The 22,042-nt window shown below is 52.5% G+C and overlaps 2 protein-coding genes across 3 annotated transcripts; both read right to left on the bottom strand.

Annotated features, from left to right (window-relative positions):
• Window positions 1-1,316: 1,316 nt before the first annotated feature.
• EFNB3 (ephrin B3) lies at window positions 1,317-7,491 on the bottom strand. Of its 2 annotated transcripts, none has more exons than XM_070225694.1 (5): window positions 6,958-7,491; window positions 4,460-4,752; window positions 4,180-4,272; window positions 3,965-4,069; window positions 1,317-2,682 (listed from the first exon to the last, which is right to left on the bottom strand). In XM_070225694.1, exons 1-5 carry the CDS (start codon window positions 7,077-7,079, stop codon window positions 2,345-2,347), a joined length of 951 nt encoding a protein of 316 aa, XP_070081795.1. In that variant the 5' UTR covers window positions 7,080-7,491; the 3' UTR covers window positions 1,317-2,344.
• Window positions 7,492-9,203: 1,712 nt separating this feature from the next.
• WRAP53 (WD repeat containing antisense to TP53) lies at window positions 9,204-21,983 on the bottom strand. Its single transcript, XM_001918374.5, has 10 exons — window positions 20,420-21,983; window positions 20,173-20,271; window positions 19,790-19,901; window positions 11,712-11,800; window positions 11,424-11,514; window positions 11,184-11,316; window positions 10,169-10,377; window positions 9,868-9,971; window positions 9,585-9,719; window positions 9,204-9,469 (listed from the first exon to the last, which is right to left on the bottom strand). Exons 1-10 carry the CDS (start codon window positions 20,821-20,823, stop codon window positions 9,223-9,225), a joined length of 1,623 nt encoding a protein of 540 aa, XP_001918409.2. The 5' UTR covers window positions 20,824-21,983; the 3' UTR covers window positions 9,204-9,222.
• Window positions 21,984-22,042: the final 59 nt, after the last annotated feature.

The following is a 22,042-nucleotide window of genomic DNA, read 5'->3' as shown; positions in this document are numbered from 1 at the left end:
TGTGCTGTTCCTCTCCCCAGCTGTGCATCTGTCCCCAGGTGTCTTCCTGTCTCTCGGCATGTTATGATGTCTCGGCTGCTTTGGTGAGGGGTTTGTCTGTCATGGAGACTATTTATCCCCACTTATTTTCTCTCTTGTCTCTCCACCTGTGCCTCTAGATGTATGTGTGGGGGAGTCTCCCTCAGCTCCGTTGCCCCCTCACATACACAGCCTTGCCCCAGTCTTGGACCCCTCCCTTTCTCACTGGGCCCTGTTGCTGGGCTCTGGGTTGCCATAGTGACGGTTGCCAAGTCCCTGAGGCTGATAGCCAGCGATGGGGCTGTCGGCTCCATCCACGCGGGAGGCTGAGGGGGGCTTCCCATTGTGTGGAGAAGGGGATGTTGCCATGACAACCAACCCCCACTAAGGGGCAGGGACCAACCCTTCCACCCCCAAGCCTCCCCACCTCAGGCAGCTCCAGTGAGGGCTCAGGCTCCGAAGGCAGGAGTACATTCTAGACAGCCCAGCACCTGGCCTCCCAGTTATCAACTCCCCTCCGACAGTGCCTGCACCTCTTGGGACCCAGGCATCTTGCTCAGACAGGGGGAAGGGCAGGGGTCCCACCAGACAGAGGAGGGGCAGGAGGACCCCTTGACCTCCAGGCAGATGGGAGACAGCAGGAGGGGACCTAAAGTCAGGGGAGGGGCAGGCAGGGCAGAGGTTGCGACCCCTGCTGACTGGCTCCAGCGATGCTCCTGACGGCTGCTTTTGTGGATGGAGAATGGGGCTGAGTCTAGGGGGCTGGGCACCTGGACTTTTAGGGGAGAAGAGCCTGGGTTGTGGGTACAGGCAGCTTGATGCCAGTGTTCCTGAGTCTTGCGGGCAGCCACACCCCTTCTCCCAACATGAGTCCCCAAGAGCAAACCTCCTCAAGTCAGAGGTGCCTTGGGCAGGGGTGGTAGGGAATAGATTGAACACATGAACATGTTTTTTCCACTTTTTCCTGACTACAACTTGCCTTGTCTCCAGTGCTTTGGTTTAGCAACAGACACCCAGGCTTCCCTCACGTGTGAACGTACATTCACATACATCCCCATTTGGATGTACTGGCAGCTCCCACTCCCACCTGGGGTCCTCTCTCCCTCCCCAGAGGTGGCTGCCTTCCTCAGCCTCCTCACCGAGCCCATTATCCCCACTCCATGCACTGCTCACCTCACCCCGCCAACCCAATTCTCTCCCTACCCCTTGGTTTCATGCAATCCAACCCTCAGCTCAAAAGCCGTTCTAACAACCAGTTCTCTGTCCCAATTCATGTCCACCATTCTCCAGCCTTCTCATCAACTTTTGAAGTTTTTTATTCTTTTTTTTGGTTTTTGTTGTTCAAATTTCCCTTTTACAGTAAAACTATTGAGGTGACGGCCATACCCCGCCACCTCCCCCATGGCAACATCAACTTCCTGTTCCCTGGAAAGAGCGATTAGAAAAATCAGGAAGGAGCTGGGAACTACAGCACCAGAGAGATGACTTGACCTCTGGTGGACAAAGCAACCATCTTGGCTGGTGATTGAGGTGGCCGACTTGGTGCCCAAGGGCAGCTCGGATCTAATGAAACTGAGCTGGGAGGAAACTGAGGCAACATCCAATTATGCACTAGAGGGCAGGAAGAGGTATTAGCTGGTCACTATGGAAACTGGCAGTTGCTAAGTACCACTGTCAGCTAGACCAGACAGTAGGCCACCATTTTGGTCACTAAGAAGGAAGCTGAGTTGAGTTTGAATGGAGTAGGAAAGGGAGGATATGATGAGCAAGACAGCCATCTGGGTTACTGGGGGACAACACGTGGGTTCTTGGGGTAGTCCTGTTGAGTAACAAAGCTTATATTGGGATACGGAAAGGGAAGAAGAACAAGACAAATTGGGCCTGCCACAACAGATGGCAGTCATCTTAACTGTCCTAAAAGCAGCACAGAGAACAAGGGAAGGGAGATCTTGGGAAGTGCCACTGAATACTAGGAAAATCCTCCTCAGTCCGCCCTATCTTTTCACAGTCAGTAAGTTCCAGCTTCCTCCTGAAACAGGAAGTTCTTCCTGCCCTCCCTTCTCCACAGAGTAAGAACCATTCACCTCCCCCCACCCCCCAGACTAAGCCACTTCGAGTTCCAGCCAGATCACTTCCTATTTCAGAAGTGCTACTTCCTGTTCTGGATGAAGGCACTTCCAGTTGCTGCTGCACTGCTTCTGCCACTTCCCAGGCCACTTCTGTCCAGGCCTGGTCACATCTTGTCTGGAGAAAGTCACTTCCTGTCCCAAGTGGCCCATTCAGCATCAGACCAAGTCCATATGTGTCCCGACTGGTTCATATCTTGCTATTGGCCACTGGACAAAATGGGACACTTCTTCTCATGGTAGCTGTCATGACCCAACCACCCCAAATGGCTGGAGTAAGTATGTAAAGGCCTGGGGCATGGCAGAGAAGGAGGCCCTGCTGCCCATGCCCTGAGCTGGGGTGGAGTGCCAGAACCTTCCCCATAAGGCCCCCATTTTTGGCAGACTGAGGGGAGTGGTTGATAAGAGAGGTCAGAAGAGGGAGCTGAGGGGAGAAATGCTTTGATGCCCCCACCCGGGAGATGGGAGAGGCACAGGATAAGAAGCCAAGAGGTAAAAGGAGATGTAGGGAAGAGGATGCTAGGGAAGAGGAACAGACCTAGAGACAGAAGTGGGAGAAAGAATAAGAGAGAGAGAGAGAGAGAGAGAGAGAAGAGAAGAGAAAAACAGTGAGAGGCAGAAAGAAAGAGGTGCCAACCAAAAGACAGACTGTTCCCGCCCCTGGCTCTCGGTGGGGGAGGGGGTCAAGGATCCCTGGGTCATGGTCAGAAAAGGGGGCTGAGTCTCTGCCCCCTCCCCAAGGGAATAGGACCCAGGAACACAGAGACAGAGCGGGGCACATGTGGCCAACCAGAGGGCAGGAGGTGGTTCAGTGGAAGTCTTAAGGAATCCTAAAAGTGAAGAGGGCAACAGCCAGGAGGAGCAAAGGGGCTGGTGGAGCAGAGGGGGCCAAGGAGATGCTAGAGGTGTCCCTCCAACCATGATTAAACTGGAGCACCCCAAGAAGGGCTGGATCCAGGTCAGCCAGGTGAGAGGAGCCCTCATACCTTGTAGTAGATGTTTGGAGGGCTCTGGGGGGGCCCATCCTGCACGATGTACACAGGATGCCCATAGTCACCACTCACCTTCTCATAGTGGGGACAGAAAGGGGGGTCTGCAGCCCCACCGCCCCGCAGGGCTATCCCTAGCTCCCCAGGTTCAGCCTCCCTAGGTCCCATCCCACCTCCGCCCCCCAGACCCAGAGATCCTCCCCTCCCGAAGGAGCCAGGACCAGGGTGGCGACTCTCCGAAGGCTTGGCCCGCCGTCTCCGCCAACACATGGCACCCCCAGCCCCTGCCACGCCCAGCAAGAGCAGCGCCAGCCCCCCTGCTGCCCCGGCCACTGCAGGCATGCTGGGAGGGGGCAGGGGGCCTTCAGCACCCCGGGAGGTTGCATTGCTGGTGGGGTCACCTGGCAGGGAAGGGGTGAAGGAGGAAAGAGGGGGAGGGGCTGAAGGAGCCACCTGGGCATCTGGATACCCAGCCTTGGGGATATGTCCCATGGGCTTCCCCAGCAGTGCCCAGGCCCTTTGGGACCCCACCTCTCCCCGACCAAGCCCCACTCAGAATCCAGGTGTGTCCAGCCCTTCAGCTCCGTGCCAGGCAGTCCTCCCCACTTCTCTGACAGCACTGATTGAAGCGCTGACTTGACTAATTAGTTCTAATTGAGTCTTCTCCTCATTTGGCTTCCATTCCCCTCCCACCCTCCCATCCTCTCTGCTCCTCTTTCCTGTATCACAGCCCCAAAACTGAAGAGGAAGGGAAAGGGTGAAGGTAAGGCAGCTGGGGTCCGAGGGCAGAGGAGGCTGGGGAAGGCAGGAGGCTGGACCCCTCGTTCCTACCTGGCATATTCTCCTTCCCAGGCTCCAAGCTGTGGGCTGCCCCTCGGTCTCTCTCCATGGGCATTTCAGACACAGGTTTTCGGGGGGCAGCCCCTCCTCGGGGACCTGGAGACGGGGGAGACCTGAGAGAGGGGCTAAGACAGCAGCCCCCTGACCATGACGGGACTGCCCCAACCTCCCTCAACATCTAGTAGGTGTGCCTCAGCCCCACTCACTTTGTCCCACTCGGAGCAGCACCTTCATGCCTCTGGTGAGGCACACACCTCCCTGCAAGCTCTCCAGGCCTTCCCGGGTCCCGTCCGATGTGGCTGGGAGGGAAGAGCCGGAGGGAGAAGTTGGCATTTCAGAGCCTAGCCCCTATTGTGTCTCCATACCCTGGCCCCAATACTGCCTGAGGGTATAAGGGGTCTCTCTTGGCTCCAGTGGTCCCTCCCTCATCTGCCTTCCAACCAAGGAGCACCTCCCCACTCGAGCCTGCCCTCTGCCCAGCAGTACCAATTATATAGTAATCATGGTGCGAGCGGAACTCGTGGCCCCAGAGGTTAGGGCTGTACTCCTGGAACTTGATGGTGAAGCGGAGGTCCAAGTCTGGTCGGTCACAAGTAAGAAGCAGATTTGGGGCAGGGGGTGCCTCACAGCGCCGGCCCTGGGCACCCCCTACCAGATACAGCTTGTAGAACTCATAATTTGGAGAGGAGTGGGGGCCAGGAGGCCGGGCCCGGGGGCAGAGCAGGTCTAGCCGGTCCCCGATCTGAGGGTAGAGCACATAACCACCCTCTGCCTGGAACCTATGGGGAGGAGGGCGAGGTGGACAAGGAAGAGAAGTGTCAGAGGTCTGGCCCTCAGAGCTTTGCCTCCCTCACCCCACATCCCTGCAGGATAGCCTCTGTCTGAGTGGAAAGCCTGTTCGGACAGAGTAGGCACTAAGGACTCTGCAAGCTTGTGTTGGAAGCAGCAGGAAGCCAGGCTCAGAGGTCTCCTGCCCCTTGGTGTGCCCAAATGCACTCTTCAGCCCGCCCTCACCACATGCACACTGCCATCATTCGCTCCATCACCAGCCCTGTTGCCATGGCAACAGGATGCCAGTTACCAAGGAGCTGGCCTCTCTGGAACCACACAGCCCACCCTTCCCAGGTGATTTCACTACTCCATGGCAGTCAACCATGGGGGCAGAGCCTCCCCTCCCCCAGGCCACCACTGAATTTCAAGGATTTCAGGGCAAAGGAATCAGGGTCGGGGAGGGGTTGTGGAGGGTGATCCAGACCAGTGTCCCAAGTTAGGCAATGTGACAGGAGGCAAGTATCTGGTCTGGCAATGGCCCTAAAGGGGGCTAATGGGAACCAGGGTCTAGGGGCCAACTGCCCCAGACATTTCCCTGCTCGGTCCCCCTCCTGCCCTAGGTCTCAGACTTCCGAGGGAAAGTGCTTTGGATTTGAAGGAGCTGACTTTTCTAACCACAGCCAACACAAGCCCACATCTTCCCTGGCCCAGGCATCCACTGGCCCAGCACAGCCACTATTTGCCAATGACAGCAGCCCCTCCCTATGCATTAATGGCAGACAGAGTCTCAGAACTGGGTCCCAGGGGACTGCTGCTTGTTGTCTTCCCAGACTCCCGAATGACCCACTCATTCCCACCCAACATCCCAAAGAGCCCCCAGAACACCCTAACTCCCTTTTCTCAATTCCACCAGAATAAGCCTAACCTATGTCCTCAAGCTGCACCTGACACTCAAACTGCAGCTGGGAGTTGGAGGGTAGGAGACTGAGCAGAGAAAAGACATTTGAGATTATACCCAAAGAGACATGGGAATGAGGCCAAGACAGGGAAATGTGAGGGAGGCTGTGAAGTAAAGAGAGGAAGAACAATAATCCTAGTTCTCCTTTAATGAGCATATAACCTGTTCAAACACCTTACCTCTAATCCTCATAAAAGCCGTAAGGATTGAGGCTACAAACTCAGAAAGGTTAAGTGACATGCCCAAGGCCACACAGCTGAAAGCAGCAGAGCTAGGATTAAGACCTAGGATTTGATGAGCTCCAAAGCCCTTCCCTTTCCCATGGCCTCATACAGCCTCCCCAGGGAAGTAGGAAGTTTTCAAAACACGGAACTCTTTTGCTAACGGGGAGTGGGATAGGCATGGAGGCAAGGGACCCAGATGACCTCCCAAAGGTTCTGTCCTATCCTGTGTGGCTTGAAGTTTCATCTGACCCTTGGCCTTTTTTTCAAAGCAAAGCAAGCATGCTACGGACCAGAAGGTCTGATGGAAGAGTTTGCCGCAAAGATGGGGGAGGGGGCAATGGAGTCTTCAGGACTCCAGATGCAAGAGGGAAACAGGAGGCTTTAGGGGACTCCAGGCTTCCTCCAGAAAGAAGTCCCCAAGCCAGGAAGGCAGGAATATCTTCAGGTTGGGAAACTGTTCCACCAAGGGCTCACTGACTCTCTGGCTGTGGGCAAGAGTTGGGAGACAGACTCTGTGATGAGAGTCAAGAAGCCTTGGGGGAGTTGTCCCAAGAGGCCCCAAAATGAGCCCCTTTCTCTCCCATCTCCAACACTGAGTCGCTTCTGGAGAGGGAGGCACCCTGCCCTTCCCCTCAGCGCCTCAGCAGCACCTACTCAGTTGCTCTCCTGAGAGCTGACATTAACCAGGCTCCCTCCAAGCCCAGCCCCCGACACCACCCAAATCTCCCACAAACCCAAATAACCACTCCACTGCCCTCCCAGCTGCCCATGAACTTTCGGATCCTTGCTCCTTTGGGGTCTTTCAAACTCCTGACACATAGATATCACCACCCACATCCAGCTCTCTGTGCGACCCAGGAGGCTGGCTCCCAAGATCACCTCTGTCTAGTTACCCATCAGCTCACATCAGAGCACCAGCACCCTCCCTCCAGCCTCCTCCCAGCTCAGAGAACCCAGCCCCCAAAGTCCCCAAAGCTTCCATAGCCCCTGCTCCCAGAGGGTGTGGGGTCTCCCCAGCCCCGGGCGCTCACCTCTTATTCGCCGAATTCCAGTAGACAGGCTCCAGGCTGAGCCCAGACACCAGCCCAAAAAAACCAAGCAGCAGCAAGGCCCCGACTCGCACGCCCCCCGGCCCAGAATGGGGGGCCCCCATGACCCCGCCAAGGCCTGGGGGGCGGGGCACCAACTCCCCCAAAGTCGCTCACCCCTGGGGTCACTGCCTGGGTTGCCCTGGCTATTCTGCCCCGACCACCCGGGTGGCTGATGCCCCCCGCTCCCACGCGGACCCGCTTCCTGCTCTGCTCGCGCCTCCGGTGCGGAGCGCTCAGCCCGCAAGAGCCCTTCCAGGGGCCGTCTACAGGCGTCTTACGCCCCCGGCCCACGTTCCAGCACCCCGGGATTTGTGAGCGGGCCTAAGTAGGGGACTGGGGGAGCCGGGGGCCGGGCGGGGGCGGCATGGGGCGCTGGACGAGGGAGCGAGGAAGGGGGCGCCGAGCCGGAGCCCCAGCCTCGCCAGGATTGAGGGCAGCGGGCTAAGGGAGGAAACCAGTCCCGAGCCCAGGAGGGGGGAGTTAAAGGAGAGGCGGGGAGGGGGAGAGGATGGCGGAGCGAAAAACCGGAGCTGGAGCTCGAGTCGGAGCCGGCGGCAGCATCCCGCAGCCCACGCCCCCCACACCTCCCTCACCTCGTGCACCTCCCGCCCGCCGGGCCGCCTCGCCCTGCCGCCCCGCCTTACTCCCTGCCGCGGTCTCTCACGCCCCCTTTGTCTCTCCAACTCTCACTCTCTGGCTTAGTTTCTACCCGTCTCCCCTCCTGCCCTCGGATCGCTGGAGCGATTGGAACCTTCCTCTCAAATCCAAAAAGGCTCTCGCTCTCTCCACCCCGAGGTGCCCAGCCCCTTTTGCTCCGCAGCCGCCTCCTCCTCTATCCCAAAGCAACACCTCTGCTCCTGGGAGATCTGGAGAAAATAACCTTGAAGGCATTGCACTTTACAAAGTGGACTGGGATGATCGGCACGACCACCTGTGTGAAGTGGGAGGGGCAGAGCTGAAGGATCCCCATTGTCGTGATGAAGAAACTGAGGCTCAGGGAGGCCCTGTGACTTGCCCAAGGTCACACAGGGAGTCTGGGATAAAGCCGGAAACCAAACCCAAGTTGCTGAAGTCCCACCCCTGGGGTCTCTTTTGTCACAGCCTCCTGGATCCTTTACTGTTGTCTAGGGGCGGGGTGAAAGGTAAGAGACTAGGGGGCAGACTTGGGCCCTTCTTGGACGGCTGCGGGGAGATTCCTGGCTGGGAGAGGAAAGGGAGCACCTACAACCCCAAACCCGCGTTCAGCTGGAAGGGCTGTTTCCAATTATCCTGGGGGAAGGGAGGAGGATTTGCCTTTTTGGGTGTAAGAATCCTTGCTTTCAGCACCTCTGGGCAGAGGTGACATTCCTCTCCCCTCTCAAGCCAGCACAGGCCTCCCGTCCCTTCCCTTTCATTGTGAGGTCCAAAATCAAATCCCCTGCTGACAGTATTCTTCAGAGCCCCCTTCTCAGTGTTTGGCAAGGTGTGTGTGGAGGGGGAGGAGCCACTGTTTGAAATAACATACCCACCCCCCTCCAAAAGACAGAGCAGATAAATGGAAAAACAAGGAGACCAGTGACAGCTGCTGAATGAGAGACTCTCGCCCTTGTCCTGCATCTAAAGGGAATACAGAATGTGACGTCTGTGTTTTCCGGCACCTTTACTCTTTCGAGTGTGTCCTTGACTCTGGCTACTCAGTCGCCTGCCTCCTGGGGAAGTCCAGGGGTGGGGAGGCGGGTGCTCCCGCTCCCCTTCCCCCAGAGCTGAGTAATGGTGCCTCTGCTGCTCGAGGATGGTAAATAGTGTTGAGCACGAATGAGCGGGTGTCTTGTCTGTCACTGTCTGCACAGTCTCCCAGTCACACCCAAGAGTCTGACACACAGCTCCTACCACTCCCGCTCAGCCACACTCACCCTGACCCCTGCCGCCCCTACCTAGGGAGTGAGATTTCAAACAGGTTCCCCCTCTTCAGTTTACCAGGTTGCCTAGCAACCAACCAGGCAATGGCATGAAGCCCCACCCTCACTCCCTTGACTTCACACCAAGCTCAGCAGTCCCATTGGCTCCTGCCTAGTCCCACCTCTCAACTGTTGTTTCAGGAGCAATATGACAGTCCCTACTGCTGCTGGACAAGGGAGCCCACTAGTACCCCTCTGGGCCCCCATCTCCATCATTTGCCTCCCCAAACAGACACACAGACTCTAGTATCATACGTATGAAATCTTTTTATATAAACTCGCCCCCACCTCCCTCAGTCACTTCCTGTCCCTTCTCGCCCTGGGGAGCATCAGGAATACTGGTGTCTGCGCCGCCCCCACACCACCAGAGCTGAAGCTGACATTCAAGGTGGACATGGCGCATGGAGAGCAGGGGAAGCTCCACCTCCTGCTCCCCTTCATCCCCACTCTCCGTGGGTTCTGGAAACACACGCTGACCGGAGGCAGTAGCCAGCAGGGGCAGGCTAGGGTGCAGGCTGGAGGGAGAGACAGGCAGGGTCAGTCAGCACCCTGAGAGAGGATGCTTGCTCCCTCAGCAATTCACCTCCCTCCCCAACCCAAGCCCCAAGATATGCGGAATTAATTGATGACCTCACTCCATTGGTGCAGTCCTTCTGGGGCAGAAAACTCAGCACTGGCTCCGGCTTCCCCTCATGCCCAGCCCTGCTGGTGTCCCACACAGAGACAGCCCCACTAGTGCTGCCAGTCACTAGGAACTGCCCAGTCCTGGGGGAGAGAAGAGAGGTTTGCTGGCATGGAATCCTCACCCCTGGGGCAGGAACCCCTCACACCCAGGGGCTGGGACCCTACAGCTGGCCTCTGGCATCCCTAGGGACATCGGGGCCCTGGGCGGGAAGGACCCACAGTCACTCACGGGTCCAGATCAAAGTAGATGCGCTGATTGGTGGTCACCTCTCGGCTGAGGGACCACAGTGGATGAGCAGGCTGCCGGAGATCCCAGCACAGAAGCTCAGCATCCTGAAGACACAGAACAGGGGCCTGGAGTTCATCCCTCCCCGCCTTCCCCAAGACACCCCTGCCTCCCTCAAGGTTTGCAGGCACTTCTTTAGCTTAGGTTGATTTAGTCCCACATCCATCCCCCAACACATCACAGACTACATCCCCACTCCTACCTACTGCCCACCCTCTTTGGGATCTTGGGACATGACCCCTACCTTGCGGGCTCCTGAGAAGAAGCGGTTGCCATCAGGGTGAAAGCAGAGGTGGGTGATGCCCCCTTGGTGCCCTCCCAGCAAGGCAAGAAGGGAGCCATCATCCCAGGCATACAGACCCAGGGAACGGCCGTAGGAGCCACAGGCATAGAGGGGCTGGGCTGGGCTGAAGGCTATGCAAGAGATGATGCCACTCTGGCCCTGCTTTTTGGCTAGAAGGGGAAGGAACAAGGTAAGGGAGAGGACAACAGCACCTGACATTAAGCAGGCTAATCAGCGGTGCACCTCTGTCTTCTGCCCCAGAGCCCATGTGCTGGGACCCAGTGTCTCCCCCGCCCCATCTGTCACAAGCAGGATGAAGACCTCTGATGCTCCCCAGATCCTTCTATCCCCACAAGGGACCAAAATGCCCAAGACCTAGTTCTTCCCTCTCAAATCTGTTTTTCCTTAAAGGGATGGAAAGCTGAAGGCTTACAGGAAAATGGAATCAGCTTTACCTCCAATTTCCTAAAGACACCAACATTTTAAAGATTTAAAAAAAATTTTTTCCTTTTTCTCCCCAAAGCCCCCCAGCACACAGTTGTATATTTTTAGCTGTGGGTCCTTCTAGTTGTGGCACGTGGAACACCACCTCAGCATGGCTCAATGAGCAGTGCCATGTCCGTGCCCAGGATCTGAACTGGTGAAACGCTGGGCCGCCAAAGTGGAGCATGCGAACTTAACCACTAGGCCACGGGGCCAGCCCCGAGACAGCAAGATTATAGAGAGCAAAGGGTACACAGCTAACAGGGCATAGGCTCAGGAGTGAACCAGTTCTTTACCCAGGGGGTTGACATTGGGAAAGCTTCGACCCTCCCCAAGTCTGTTTTCTCCTCTGCCCACTGGGCACAACCTGCCTCCCAGGGCTGTAATGAGGATGCCATGACCCCCAACATGTGGCCCCCCGGCTCACACAAGGCCCCTCTGCATGTAGCAGCGCCCTTCTCCTTCCGCCTCCCTTGGAGGCACAGATGCTTACCAAACGTGGCTCGGACCTCGCAGTCACGGCCAGGCCGGGCTGTAGAAAACACACGTACAGTCCGGTTGAAGCCACTAAAGAGCTGGGAGCCATCCGGGGAGAAGCAGAGCGAGTGGGCTGCTGTCAGCTCGTCCTGGGGGCAGGAAAGGGCTGAAAACAGGCCTAGCAAAGCCTCGGCCATCCTCAAGGAAAGAGAGCTTGGCCAGGATAAGCCCTGGGGCCGGGCAGGGAGGTCCCTACCAGGTGGTTGTAGGCACGAAAGGAAGCCCGGAGCTCTCCAGTGAATGCATCCCAGATGTGAATCGGGTTCTCCCGGCTACTGCTGGCGACGCTGAGAGAAACACGGACACTGAGGGCCCAGTGCTGTCAAAGGAAGGGGAGGAAGCCAACTGACCGGCCCTCGCAGCTCACCTGAAGGGCACAACAAGCTTTCCTCTTCCTGAGACCCCTGGCAGCCCTTGACTCTCTCTCAGTAGAGGGTCCCCTTGAAACCAGAGGGAAGTAGGGGAAGCAAAGGACATCACTTACTAGGAGGTGTCTGGCTGGGTTGAAGACATCAGAGAATACCAGCAATAATCATAAATGGTGTCGCCTTCCACCATTCGAAGGACAGGGGCCTGGATAGAGATGTGGGAATGCCTGGGTCACCAGCAGGAAGAAGAGGCATACTCAGGCCTCTAGAAGTTTTATGGCAGAGGGAGACCATCTGTCAGTACTTAACCAGGCAGGAGAAGGCAGACAGGGTAAATATGAAGAACAGAATCTTTTTTTTTTCCTTTGGTGAGGAAGATTGGCCCTGAGCTAACACCTGTTGCCAATCTTTCTCTTTTTGCTGAGGAACAGTGGCCCTGAGCTAACATCTGTGCCCATCTTCCTCTATTTTGTATGCAGAACACTGGCACAGCATGACTTGATGAGTGGTGTAGGTCCGTGCCTGGGATCCAAACCCAGCAACCCGGGCCACCAAAGTGGAGTGTGCCATACTTAACCAATATGCCGCCAGGCTGGCCCCAAAGAACAGAATCTTGATCTCAGTATTCAAGGGTCAGCTCAGACTTTAATGTCAGATCCGGACCACTAAAAGCCATACAGATTTATCCTTTTGCTTTTTAAATGCTAGAGAGGAAGAAACAAATAATATCCCAACCCAGAGACAAAGAACTAACCAATGATAAAATATTTACTGAGCACCCATGAGGTGCCATTTGATCCTTTTAAAAAATTATTAAACAGTTCAAATATGCAAAGAAGTATTAAAAAAAAAAAAAAAAAAAAAAGCCCGGGACTCCTCCACCCAGCATAAGAAATAAAATATTATACCAAAGATTAAAACCTCTTCCCAGTGAAACCCTCCCTCGGAGGTAAACACTATCCTAAATTTAGCATTCTCAGGCATTTCTTTAGGAACGTATTCATACAAGAAAAAACACTGTTTACCGTTGTCTCGCATGCCTTTAAACCTACTGTTAATGGTATCATACTGTACGCATCCCTTTGTGATTGTGAGATCTAACCATGGTGACACACTTAGCTCTAATTCACGCATTCCCACCACTGTCGAGTACTCCACTCACCTATCCTTCTCCATGGACAGTCACTGATGTTTTTCCATTTTTCGGCTAGAGTGTTTAACATTCTGGTACACGTGTGGGAGGGTTTCTCTACAGCTTCTGCTACAGAGGGAAATTACTGGGTTCTATGGCACATGCTTTGCCAACTCTGCTAGATAATGTCACATTTTTCCCCAAAGTGCGCATCCCAGTTTACTCTCCTGCCAGCGGCATATGAGAGTGCTCGTTGCTGTGCATCCTCTTAGTATTGACAGACTTCAGTTTTTCTCAGTTTGGAGGCTGTGAGATGGCATTTCATTATAGTATAAATTTGCATTTCTCTCAATTCTAGTGAGGTTAGACACTTTCCTGTTTCTTAGCTAAGTACACCTTTTCATAATTTTTGCTCATTTTTCTACTAGGTTACTTTTTTCTTACTGATTTGAAGGAAATCTTTAAATCATCTGGATACCAGTCCTCTGTCAGTTATTTGCTGGCCTTTGGGGTGATGTCACCCAGGCATGACTTCAGTTTCCCCTCCTCCACTCTGAACCCCTATATCTGACTACCTGGTGGAAAGCTCGACTCGGACATCCCACAGGCACCTCACATTCAATTTGTCCATAACGGACCCAGCATCTCCGGCCTTCAAACCTGCTGCTCCTCCTGGGCTCCACGTCCAATTTTCGAGCCTGAAATCTGAGTGCCAGCCTTGACTGCTACTAATCTTCATTCCCTTTTCACTCCTGGTCCAACCCAGCACCAAACCTCGCCAATTCCACCTCCTAGGGTTCTTTTGAACCTGTCTGCTCCCCTTCATTCCCACGTGAAGCCACTGCGTTTGTGATAGCATTTCTGCCACTCTACATGTTCTCCAGGCCTCCCTGCACCCCCACACTACAACCTGACCATCTACTCCCCACACTGTAGCCACATCAAAGCCCTACAGACCTTGTTAAATTAGAATTCTGTACAGCATCATTCTCCTGCTTAAAACACTTCAATGACTCCACATAACCCTCAGCACAAAGCCCAGTCTCCTGACAAGGCCTTCCATTACCAGGCACCTACCCCTAACCACCTCTCAAGGCTCCTCTCTCTATACTCACTCCTTTAAAAATCTCTACATCCCACCATTTTGAGTCAGTTCTCAGAAGATGCCAACTCATCATACTCTTAAACTGCAGGCTTTCAAGCACACTACTCTCCAGGTCTGGAATATTCTTCCTTCACCTCCCCTGACAACTCCTGCTGGTTGAATCCTAATCATCCTTCAGGTCTCTTAGATGCTTTTTCCACTGGAAGATGCTTCTTCCCTAAGCCCTCGAGCTGAGCAAGCTGCCCTGCTCCACGTTCCTATACCCCACTGCATCCCTCACTCTGCATCGAACCTCTCTGAGAAGGCAGGAATCATGTCTGTCTTGCTCACCACTGTTTCTGCAACACCTAGTGTCCAATCAGCAGTCAATAATGTTTCATGAGCAAATGGAGACAGGAGACTGTTTCAGTAACAAAAGGCCCAAAACACCAGGGCTTTGAATTAAAGCAAGGGCAGTGGAGTGGAGAGAAGTGGATGGATTAGAAAGATTAGGTGGACTTGATGGGATTTGGTAATTAATTGGATGTGGGGGGTTAGAGGAAAGGAAGATTAAAGGATGAGATCCTGGCTTCTGGTTTGGACGCCCGAGGTCACCAAGATGGTGGAAGGACCTGGGGTGCACAGGAAGGCTATGAGGCGCCCATGTCCTTGCTGAGTGAGGGAGAATCAAACAACAGAAGCCTCAAAGGAAAAGTTTTTGCAAATGGAAAGAACAACTGTCTGGATGTAGCATTCGCAAATGAGGACGCCCCACCCCCCACCCCGAGATATGTAGGGCACAGAGGATGCACAGTCTCCTCTGGAGAGGGCTAGAGGGAAGTGAAGGCCTCAGGCAAGAGCCACAGAGTAAGGAGACTACTCAGGGAAGAGGCTGGGGAGTTAGGAATAGGAGTTCCAGAAAGCTCTGTGAAAAGGTAGAAAAGAGAGGAGAGGAACTGGGAGAGTACATTGGGAAGAAGATGCACACAGGTGTATGAAAGGACCCCTTCAATTTCCCCTCCTATATAAATTTTATCCATTTCCAAATACTAAACTTGCAGACATTAAAAGTGAAAATCCTTAAAGAGTGAGGTTGTGGTAGAACTGTAAACTCACATTGCTAACAGCAGTTAAAAAAAAAGCACAAAAACTTTTGAAAACAACTTAAGAAATTTTTAAAAATTTGATACTGTCTGATCTAGGGTATTTCCTTTTTTTTTCTTTTTGAGGAAGATTAGCCCTGAGCTAACTACTGCCAATCCTCCTCTTTTTGCTGAGGAAGACTGGCCCTGAGCTAACATCCATGCTCATCTTCCTCTACTTTATATGTGGGACACCTACCACAGCACGGCTTTGCCAAGTGGTGCCATGTCTGCACCTGGGATCCAAACGAACCCCGGGCCGCCGAGAAGCAGAACATGCAAACTTAACCGCTGTGCCACCAGGCTGGCCCTAGGGTATTTCCTATTCATAACATTTCTCTTACGAAAAGAATCTCCATCAAAACACATGAAGATGTTCACTGAAGAATAATTTATGACATAAAAATTCTGGAAACAACCCAAACCTCCAAAAGAGGGAAATACGTAACAAAATTATCACAGGCACTCAATGCAATATCATACGCCATTAAACATGATAACTGTGAAGATTGGCGCACCATGAAAAACACTCAGAATATGATTGTTAAAAAGAAAAACGCAGTATCCAAAACCATCTACTATAGGAAAAAGCTTCAGTAATTGGACAAAGCTTGGAAAGAGGTAGAAAAATTTAAAGGGCTGGATTTTTAGAGTGGTAGGTAATGACTTCCTCCCCACCTTTTTTTTTTTTAAGACTTTATTGTTCCTTTTTCTCCCCAAAGCCCCCCGGTACATAGTTGTGCACTCTAGTTGTGGGTCCTTTTAGTTGTGGCATGTGGGATGCCGCCTCAGCGTGGCTTGATGAGTGGTGCCATGTCTGCGCCCAGGATTCGAACTGGCGAAACCCTGGGCGGCCGAAGCAGAGCGTGCGAACTTAACCACTCAGCGACGGGGCCAGCCCCCTGACTTTTTGCCTTTTGAACATTCCCGTTTCTCTTAAACAAATTTGTGCAATAAATATTCAACCTCCCACACTTTCATAGGCTCTTCTAACTATCCCTGCCCGAAAGAACTCTGCTCCTGAACTCTCCCAGAACGGCTGCACCACACCCACCTGGCCCTGAGACACCAGTGGTTTCTGCTGCAGGAACCAGGGCTGCAAGCGCCTTACGACTTGCACTCGTCTGTGGCCGCCCACCTTAGAGCTGCACGTTAGGTAAGCGTTCAGGACCATCCCTGGAACTGGGCACCCTTCTTTTAGGAAGCCATCAAGACTTGCACTCCCATTAACCTCAGGCACTACAGAAGCCGCGGTCTCTTGGGTCATCTAGTACCACCACCACCTGTATACCGCTCTACACACCCCCTAATCAGCCCCAACCCCGCGCTCCTCTCTGACCTCCCAAATCCTTAACCCTTGTCCTCTGAAATTGCTACTCTAAAATCTAAAAGCTCCCTTATTTCTCATCTTCTCAACAGGCTCCATTCACCCACCTGAACTTGCCTGATCCTGGCTGTCCCCCGTGGCCCTCTCAAGCTGAAATGTCTTTAATTCTCACCCACCTCCCCAGTACACACCTCAAGGACAGGAAGTGGATGAGTGTCAACCGTGCTTCCCACTGTCATTTCCAAATCTTTTCACTTCCCCAAACTCTAGGGGCCAGCCTGGTGGTATAGTGGTTAAATTCGTGAGCTCCACTTCAGTGGCCTGAGGTTCGTGGGTTCGGATCCTGGGTACAGACCTACACATGGCTCATCAAGACATGCTGTGGTAGCGTCCCACATACAAAATAGAGGATGGGCACAGATGTTAGCTCAGCAACAATCTTCCTCAAACAAAAAGAGGAAGATTGGCAACAGATGTTAGCTCAGGGCCAATCTTCCTCACCAAAACAATAAATAAATAAATAAAAATCCAAACTCTACCTCCTCTGCAGTTCCTGTGATCAGACTAGCTCCCTGCTTTTTGTCACCCTCCCTCATTCCCTGGACTTTATCTCATGGTTCACTGTCTCACTGCGCACAGATACTCTTGTTATTCTCGATGACTTCCACTTCCACTACGTCTTTGAACTTGCTGTTCTCTCTGCCCAAGATATTCCTCCCCAAACATCAGCTTGGTTCACCCCCTTCCTTCCTTCAGGTCTCTATTCAACGTCACCTTCATAGTGAGGTCTTCCCCAATCACCCTTTTTAAAATTGCAATTCATTCCCCCACCTCTCTTCCCTGCTTTATTTTTCTCCATGGCACTTGTCGCATATATCTTTTGCTTTTTTAATTTCTTTATTGCCTGTTCCCCACATCAGAATATAAGCTTCACAAGGACAGGGACTTTTGTCTGTTTTGTTCCTGACTAATCCTCAATACCTAAAACAGGCCATGGCACATAGAATGTGCTCGAAAAATTTTGTTGAATGGATCAATCAATGAAGGAATGAATAAATCCATCCAACACCCAGCCTCTCCCATTCCTCGACTTCCTCAGCACTCACAGCCACGGCCTTCACTCTACATCAGCCACCCACTCCCATAATCGCGTCCTGGGCCTTGTCATCACCACAATCTCTGACTACCATCTCCGACCCATCCGGTTCACTCACTCTGCTATTTGTACCACAACAATTATTCAGCTTCATCAAAAACATATTTACAATCCACTTTTTTACCCACTTTACATTCTCATCAACTGTTACATACACACTCCTGCAGACACTCTCAAGACACTCTTGTCTTTTTCGCCTGACACTTCCCAACCTGACTAGCCTCTTCTTCCATGCTTGTACTCAGCTGACACCAGTGACTACTACTGTTTATTGAACACTTAGTACACACCAGGCACTGTTTTAAGCACTTTACATTAATTCTTTTAATTCTCACAACTCTGTGAGGTAGATGCTATTATTGTCATCCTCATTTTACAAACAGAAGAACAATAGTCACTTAACTTGATGGGGAAAGATGCACAACCAGACTAACTGGTCTCATTTTAAATGGATGGCAACAAATTTCTAGTGGGCACTGAGCAAAGAATAGCAATTCTACCACATTCCTTGGAGGGTTCGATTTTCCACTCCCCAGGACCCATCATTTCACACCCTCTGCTCTCTCTTCAGACCCTTTTCCTCCAATTGATAACCCCCTTTACACTTCACTGAGAAGCCAAGAGACAGAGACACTCAAATCTCCCAACCACTGAACAGCTGCCTCTGAACGCATCCTCAGCCTTTCTTCCTACTGCACGGAAGGATTCTGCACCTATCAAAGTCAGTCCTATAATGTGCTCTGGATCCTGTCTTCACCCAGCCACTCGGGGACTTTGTACCCCCTCTCTCTCCTACAGCGTCAATCCCTCCATCTCTACTGGGTTATTCCTAACACCACAGAAGCACCCCATTAACCCTTCTTCGGCCCCACATTCTCCCTGGTCAACATTACATTTCTCAGCTCCCTTTCACAGGAAAACTTTTCCAAAGAATTGTCTGTATTTCCTCTTCTGCCCACTCTAATTGGCTTCTGCCTCCATCACTTCTCTGAAAGTGCTCTTGTCAAGTCGCTAACGTCTTCTGGGGTCATTCTCTAAATGTGCCTCGCTCTCAACAGCATTAGACCGACCCTTTGTCTCCACCTTCGTCATTTCTCCTGCATCCCACCTCCATAAACTGGGGTGCTCAGGGCTCTGCTTGAGCCTTCTCTTTCTCCATCTACACTCTCTCTGGAGATTGAATCCATCCTCAAAACATAAGATACCATCTACATGCTCTCCCACTTCTCAAAGTATACCTCCAGCCCCAATTTCTCCTCTTAAAGTTACATTTCACATTTAACGTACCTAAAAACTCTTGACTTCTGTCCCAATTCCTCTTCAAATCCCTGTTTCCTCCCCTGAGTGAATTGTACCACCATCCACCCGGCTGCAAAAGCCTGGACAGCACTCTTGATGGCTTCCTTCCCTGCATTCCACATCCAAGTTACCTCCAAGCCCTATATAATATACTTCAAACCCATCCACATCTCTCCTGACACCACCCAACCATCATTTCTCACCTGGTCAGTGATAAATGCATCCTAATGAGTGTCCCTGATTTGACTCTTGCCCACCCACCATCCATTCTCTAAACTTCAGCCATCCTTTCACTCTCCTGTTTTAAAACTCTCCCATGGCTTTCCAAATAAACTCCAAATGCCCTACCCACAAGATCCAACATGATGTGGCTGCTAGCCACCTGTCCATCCTCACCACACTTTCCCCCTTACTGGCCTTCTTTCCCTTCCTTGAACACACAGAGCTCTTTCTCAGCTCTGGGTCTGTGGTATCATTGCCTCTCCCTGGAATGCTCTTTCCACAGCTCTTCACATGACTGATCTCATCATCCTTCAGGTCTCAGCTCAAATGTCTCCTTTTCAGAGAGCCCCTCCCTGACCATTTTATCGAAAGTGGTATCCTCTGGTTAGTCTCTCTTCATCCTACTTCTTTCTTTCAGAGTATTGATTGTAATCCATAGTGAACTTGATTATTTATTGGTTTACACGTTTGTTGTCTCTCTCACACAAGAAAGCAAAGCAGCTCTTCACCTATCTCATTCACCACTTTATCCCAGCACCAAACACAGTGACTGACACATATCAGTCAGTCAATATCTGTAAGCCAATTAAATACTGCCATGAGAAATCCACTATTCTTTTATGGGAAACACACATTCCTAACTGAAAAAAAGACAGACATCTCTTTAAATGGCTTCAGAATTCAGGGTTGAAAATGCTACCTGTGGAAATTCATGGTGAATAAATGTCCTGTTTGTGAACAGAAAACACGTGGACTGTACTTTCTGCGTCTCCAGGAAGGACTTCAATGTGTGGTGTCTAATGAAGGGGCAGAGTTAGCCCCTAACCCTTACCATTTCTGCATATTCCAGCTGCTCCCCCTCACTGTACAGCTCTGGGGGCAGGTTATAAATCCGCAGGATGTTATCAGCACTATTGGTCAAGATACAGGAACCATCAGGGGCCCTAGGAGGAGGAAAGAGTTAGAAAGCTGGACAGACCTATATTTTCCGAGTGTAGGGCGTGGGCTGAGCATACCTCTGGGGAAGGCAAGCCCCCCAAGACCTTGGGGGAAGGAGAAGACACACACAATTCTAGACGAAATTTAAGTTCAGGCCAAGAGAGATTCTTACTTCTTCTCCCACCTCTGGTGGCTTCTTCTCTCCTAACTAATTGGAGTGTTTTAAGGTGAAAATCCTGGGCGTGGTTATCTCCCTGCCCCAGTAGCCTCACTTACCACTTACAGCCTTTCAGGAAGTTCTCAGGTTGGGTGCTGAACTCTGACCAGGAACCACTGAGAAACCGCGGTAGCTGGGAGAAGCTGTAGTTCCAAGTGCTGGAAGGAAGATGGGGGGACAACAAACCTGGGTCGCCAAAGCAGAAGAAACGGGCCTGGAGAAGTGGGGCTGAGAACTGGCGTGCTCCCATACATCTCACACTTCCAAGCTCCTCAGATTCCTGAGTCAACTGCCATCAGCACTTACGTGTATCCCTCATCCTCTGGAGCGGGTTCCTCAGACACACTTTCCATGGCTTCTCCAGGCCCCGACTCTGGCCTGTTCGTCTCCTCTGCAGGAAGGTTCACATTTTCAGAAAGTTCTTGCTCCTCGATTCGAGGGCTCAATTCACTAGGAGTATCAAACCCTGTTTCCAGGGGAGTGGAGAGGGAAGCTCGGTCCCCCTCCCCCAGCTCCTGGGATACAGCTGAGCCAGCCGTGGGATCTGGGGACATCCGGGGCGAATCATCCCCATCGGGTGGCGGTAGCATCAGTTCAGAGTCCGTATTTTTATCCATCGGGGAAGCCTGAGGAGAGAGACGGGCTGGAGCTGGGGCCTGGTCTGAAATAAGGCAGTCCGGAGCCAACACTGGCGCCTCCGGCGTCTTCATTCTGCAGAAAAAGCGCGGCAGACATTGGCCTCGGCCAGGCAACCCTCTTCCCGCTGGCTACCAGCTGCCTGGCCCGCGGCGCGGCCGACACCGCTTCAAAGTTCGCACGGATCCTGGAGAAACCGACCGATGCCTTCCTCCTTCTTCCGGGAGGGGGCAGAAGACCCCCAGAAGGCAAGGCGAAGAGGTGGACACCAACGCTGAAAGTACTGCGTTCCTTAGCCCGGTCGGCCGCTACCCATCACTTGCTCTCGCGGGATTTGGGCCCACCTCTCGATTGGACCTCCGCATCCTGGATCAGATTTCGCGGGCGACCCACGGGAGGGGCGGGGCAGGGATGCAACAGGTCACGGTTTACGGTTCCCATCAAGCCCTGGGGCTCCTAATACTGCTGGGAGTTGTAGTCTTAAAGCTTCTGCTTCCCCGAGAAGTGTCTCAGCTCCCCCTGTTGTCTGCCGCGGTCGTTCTGAAAGCACCTACGCCCTCCTCCCCAACCTGCAGAGGGCGCTAGCGTTATATTTGATTTTACAGGTTTTGAACCTCTTTTGCATCTCATTCGTCAAATTCCTCAGACCTCTGTCTTTTCATTCATTCAATAAATGTTATTGAGCTCTTTAGTATATTGCCACCCACTATATACTAAGTACTGGAAAATACAACAAAGAATAAGACTGCAGACAAGGTCCTTGCCCTCGTAAGGCTTACGTTGCTGTGTTCGCAAAGCAAGGAACAAATCTTTTCAGAAAGTATTAATAGCTGTGAAGGAAATTAAACAAGATAGTGATATAGAGTATCCGGAAGAATACGTTAGATTGGGATATTAAGGAAGCCTTCCAAAAAGGTGATACATTAGCTGATGAGAAGAAACTATCCAGCTATCTGGGAGAGGAGTGTTCCAAGCAGAAGGAATGGCAAGCGCAAAGGCTTTTTTCCTCCCACCTTCATACATTCTAGACACAGTGGTAAGAGTCTTCCAAAATGGTTTCCACCCATTCTGCCCTCACGCCTCTGGCTTGCCGAACTTCCCCACCCCAAAATGTCAATAGCTACAGCACCAATACCGCGAGAATCCTGACTCTCTCCGTGCCCCCCTCCCCGACCCTGCATTCCCATCGCCTCCGCCCGAGGGCGAATTGCTTGCCCTTACTTGTCATGGCGACTGTCCAGCTTTGTGCCAGAAGCCTCGCGGGGCTTGCTGGGATTGGGATTTTCCCCTCCC

Source organism: Equus caballus, chromosome 11 (assembly GCF_041296265.1).
Source record: "Equus caballus isolate H_3958 breed thoroughbred chromosome 11, TB-T2T, whole genome shotgun sequence".
NCBI lineage: Eukaryota > Metazoa > Chordata > Mammalia > Perissodactyla > Equidae > Equus > Equus caballus.
This window is presented reverse-complemented; position numbering and strand designations above follow the sequence as displayed.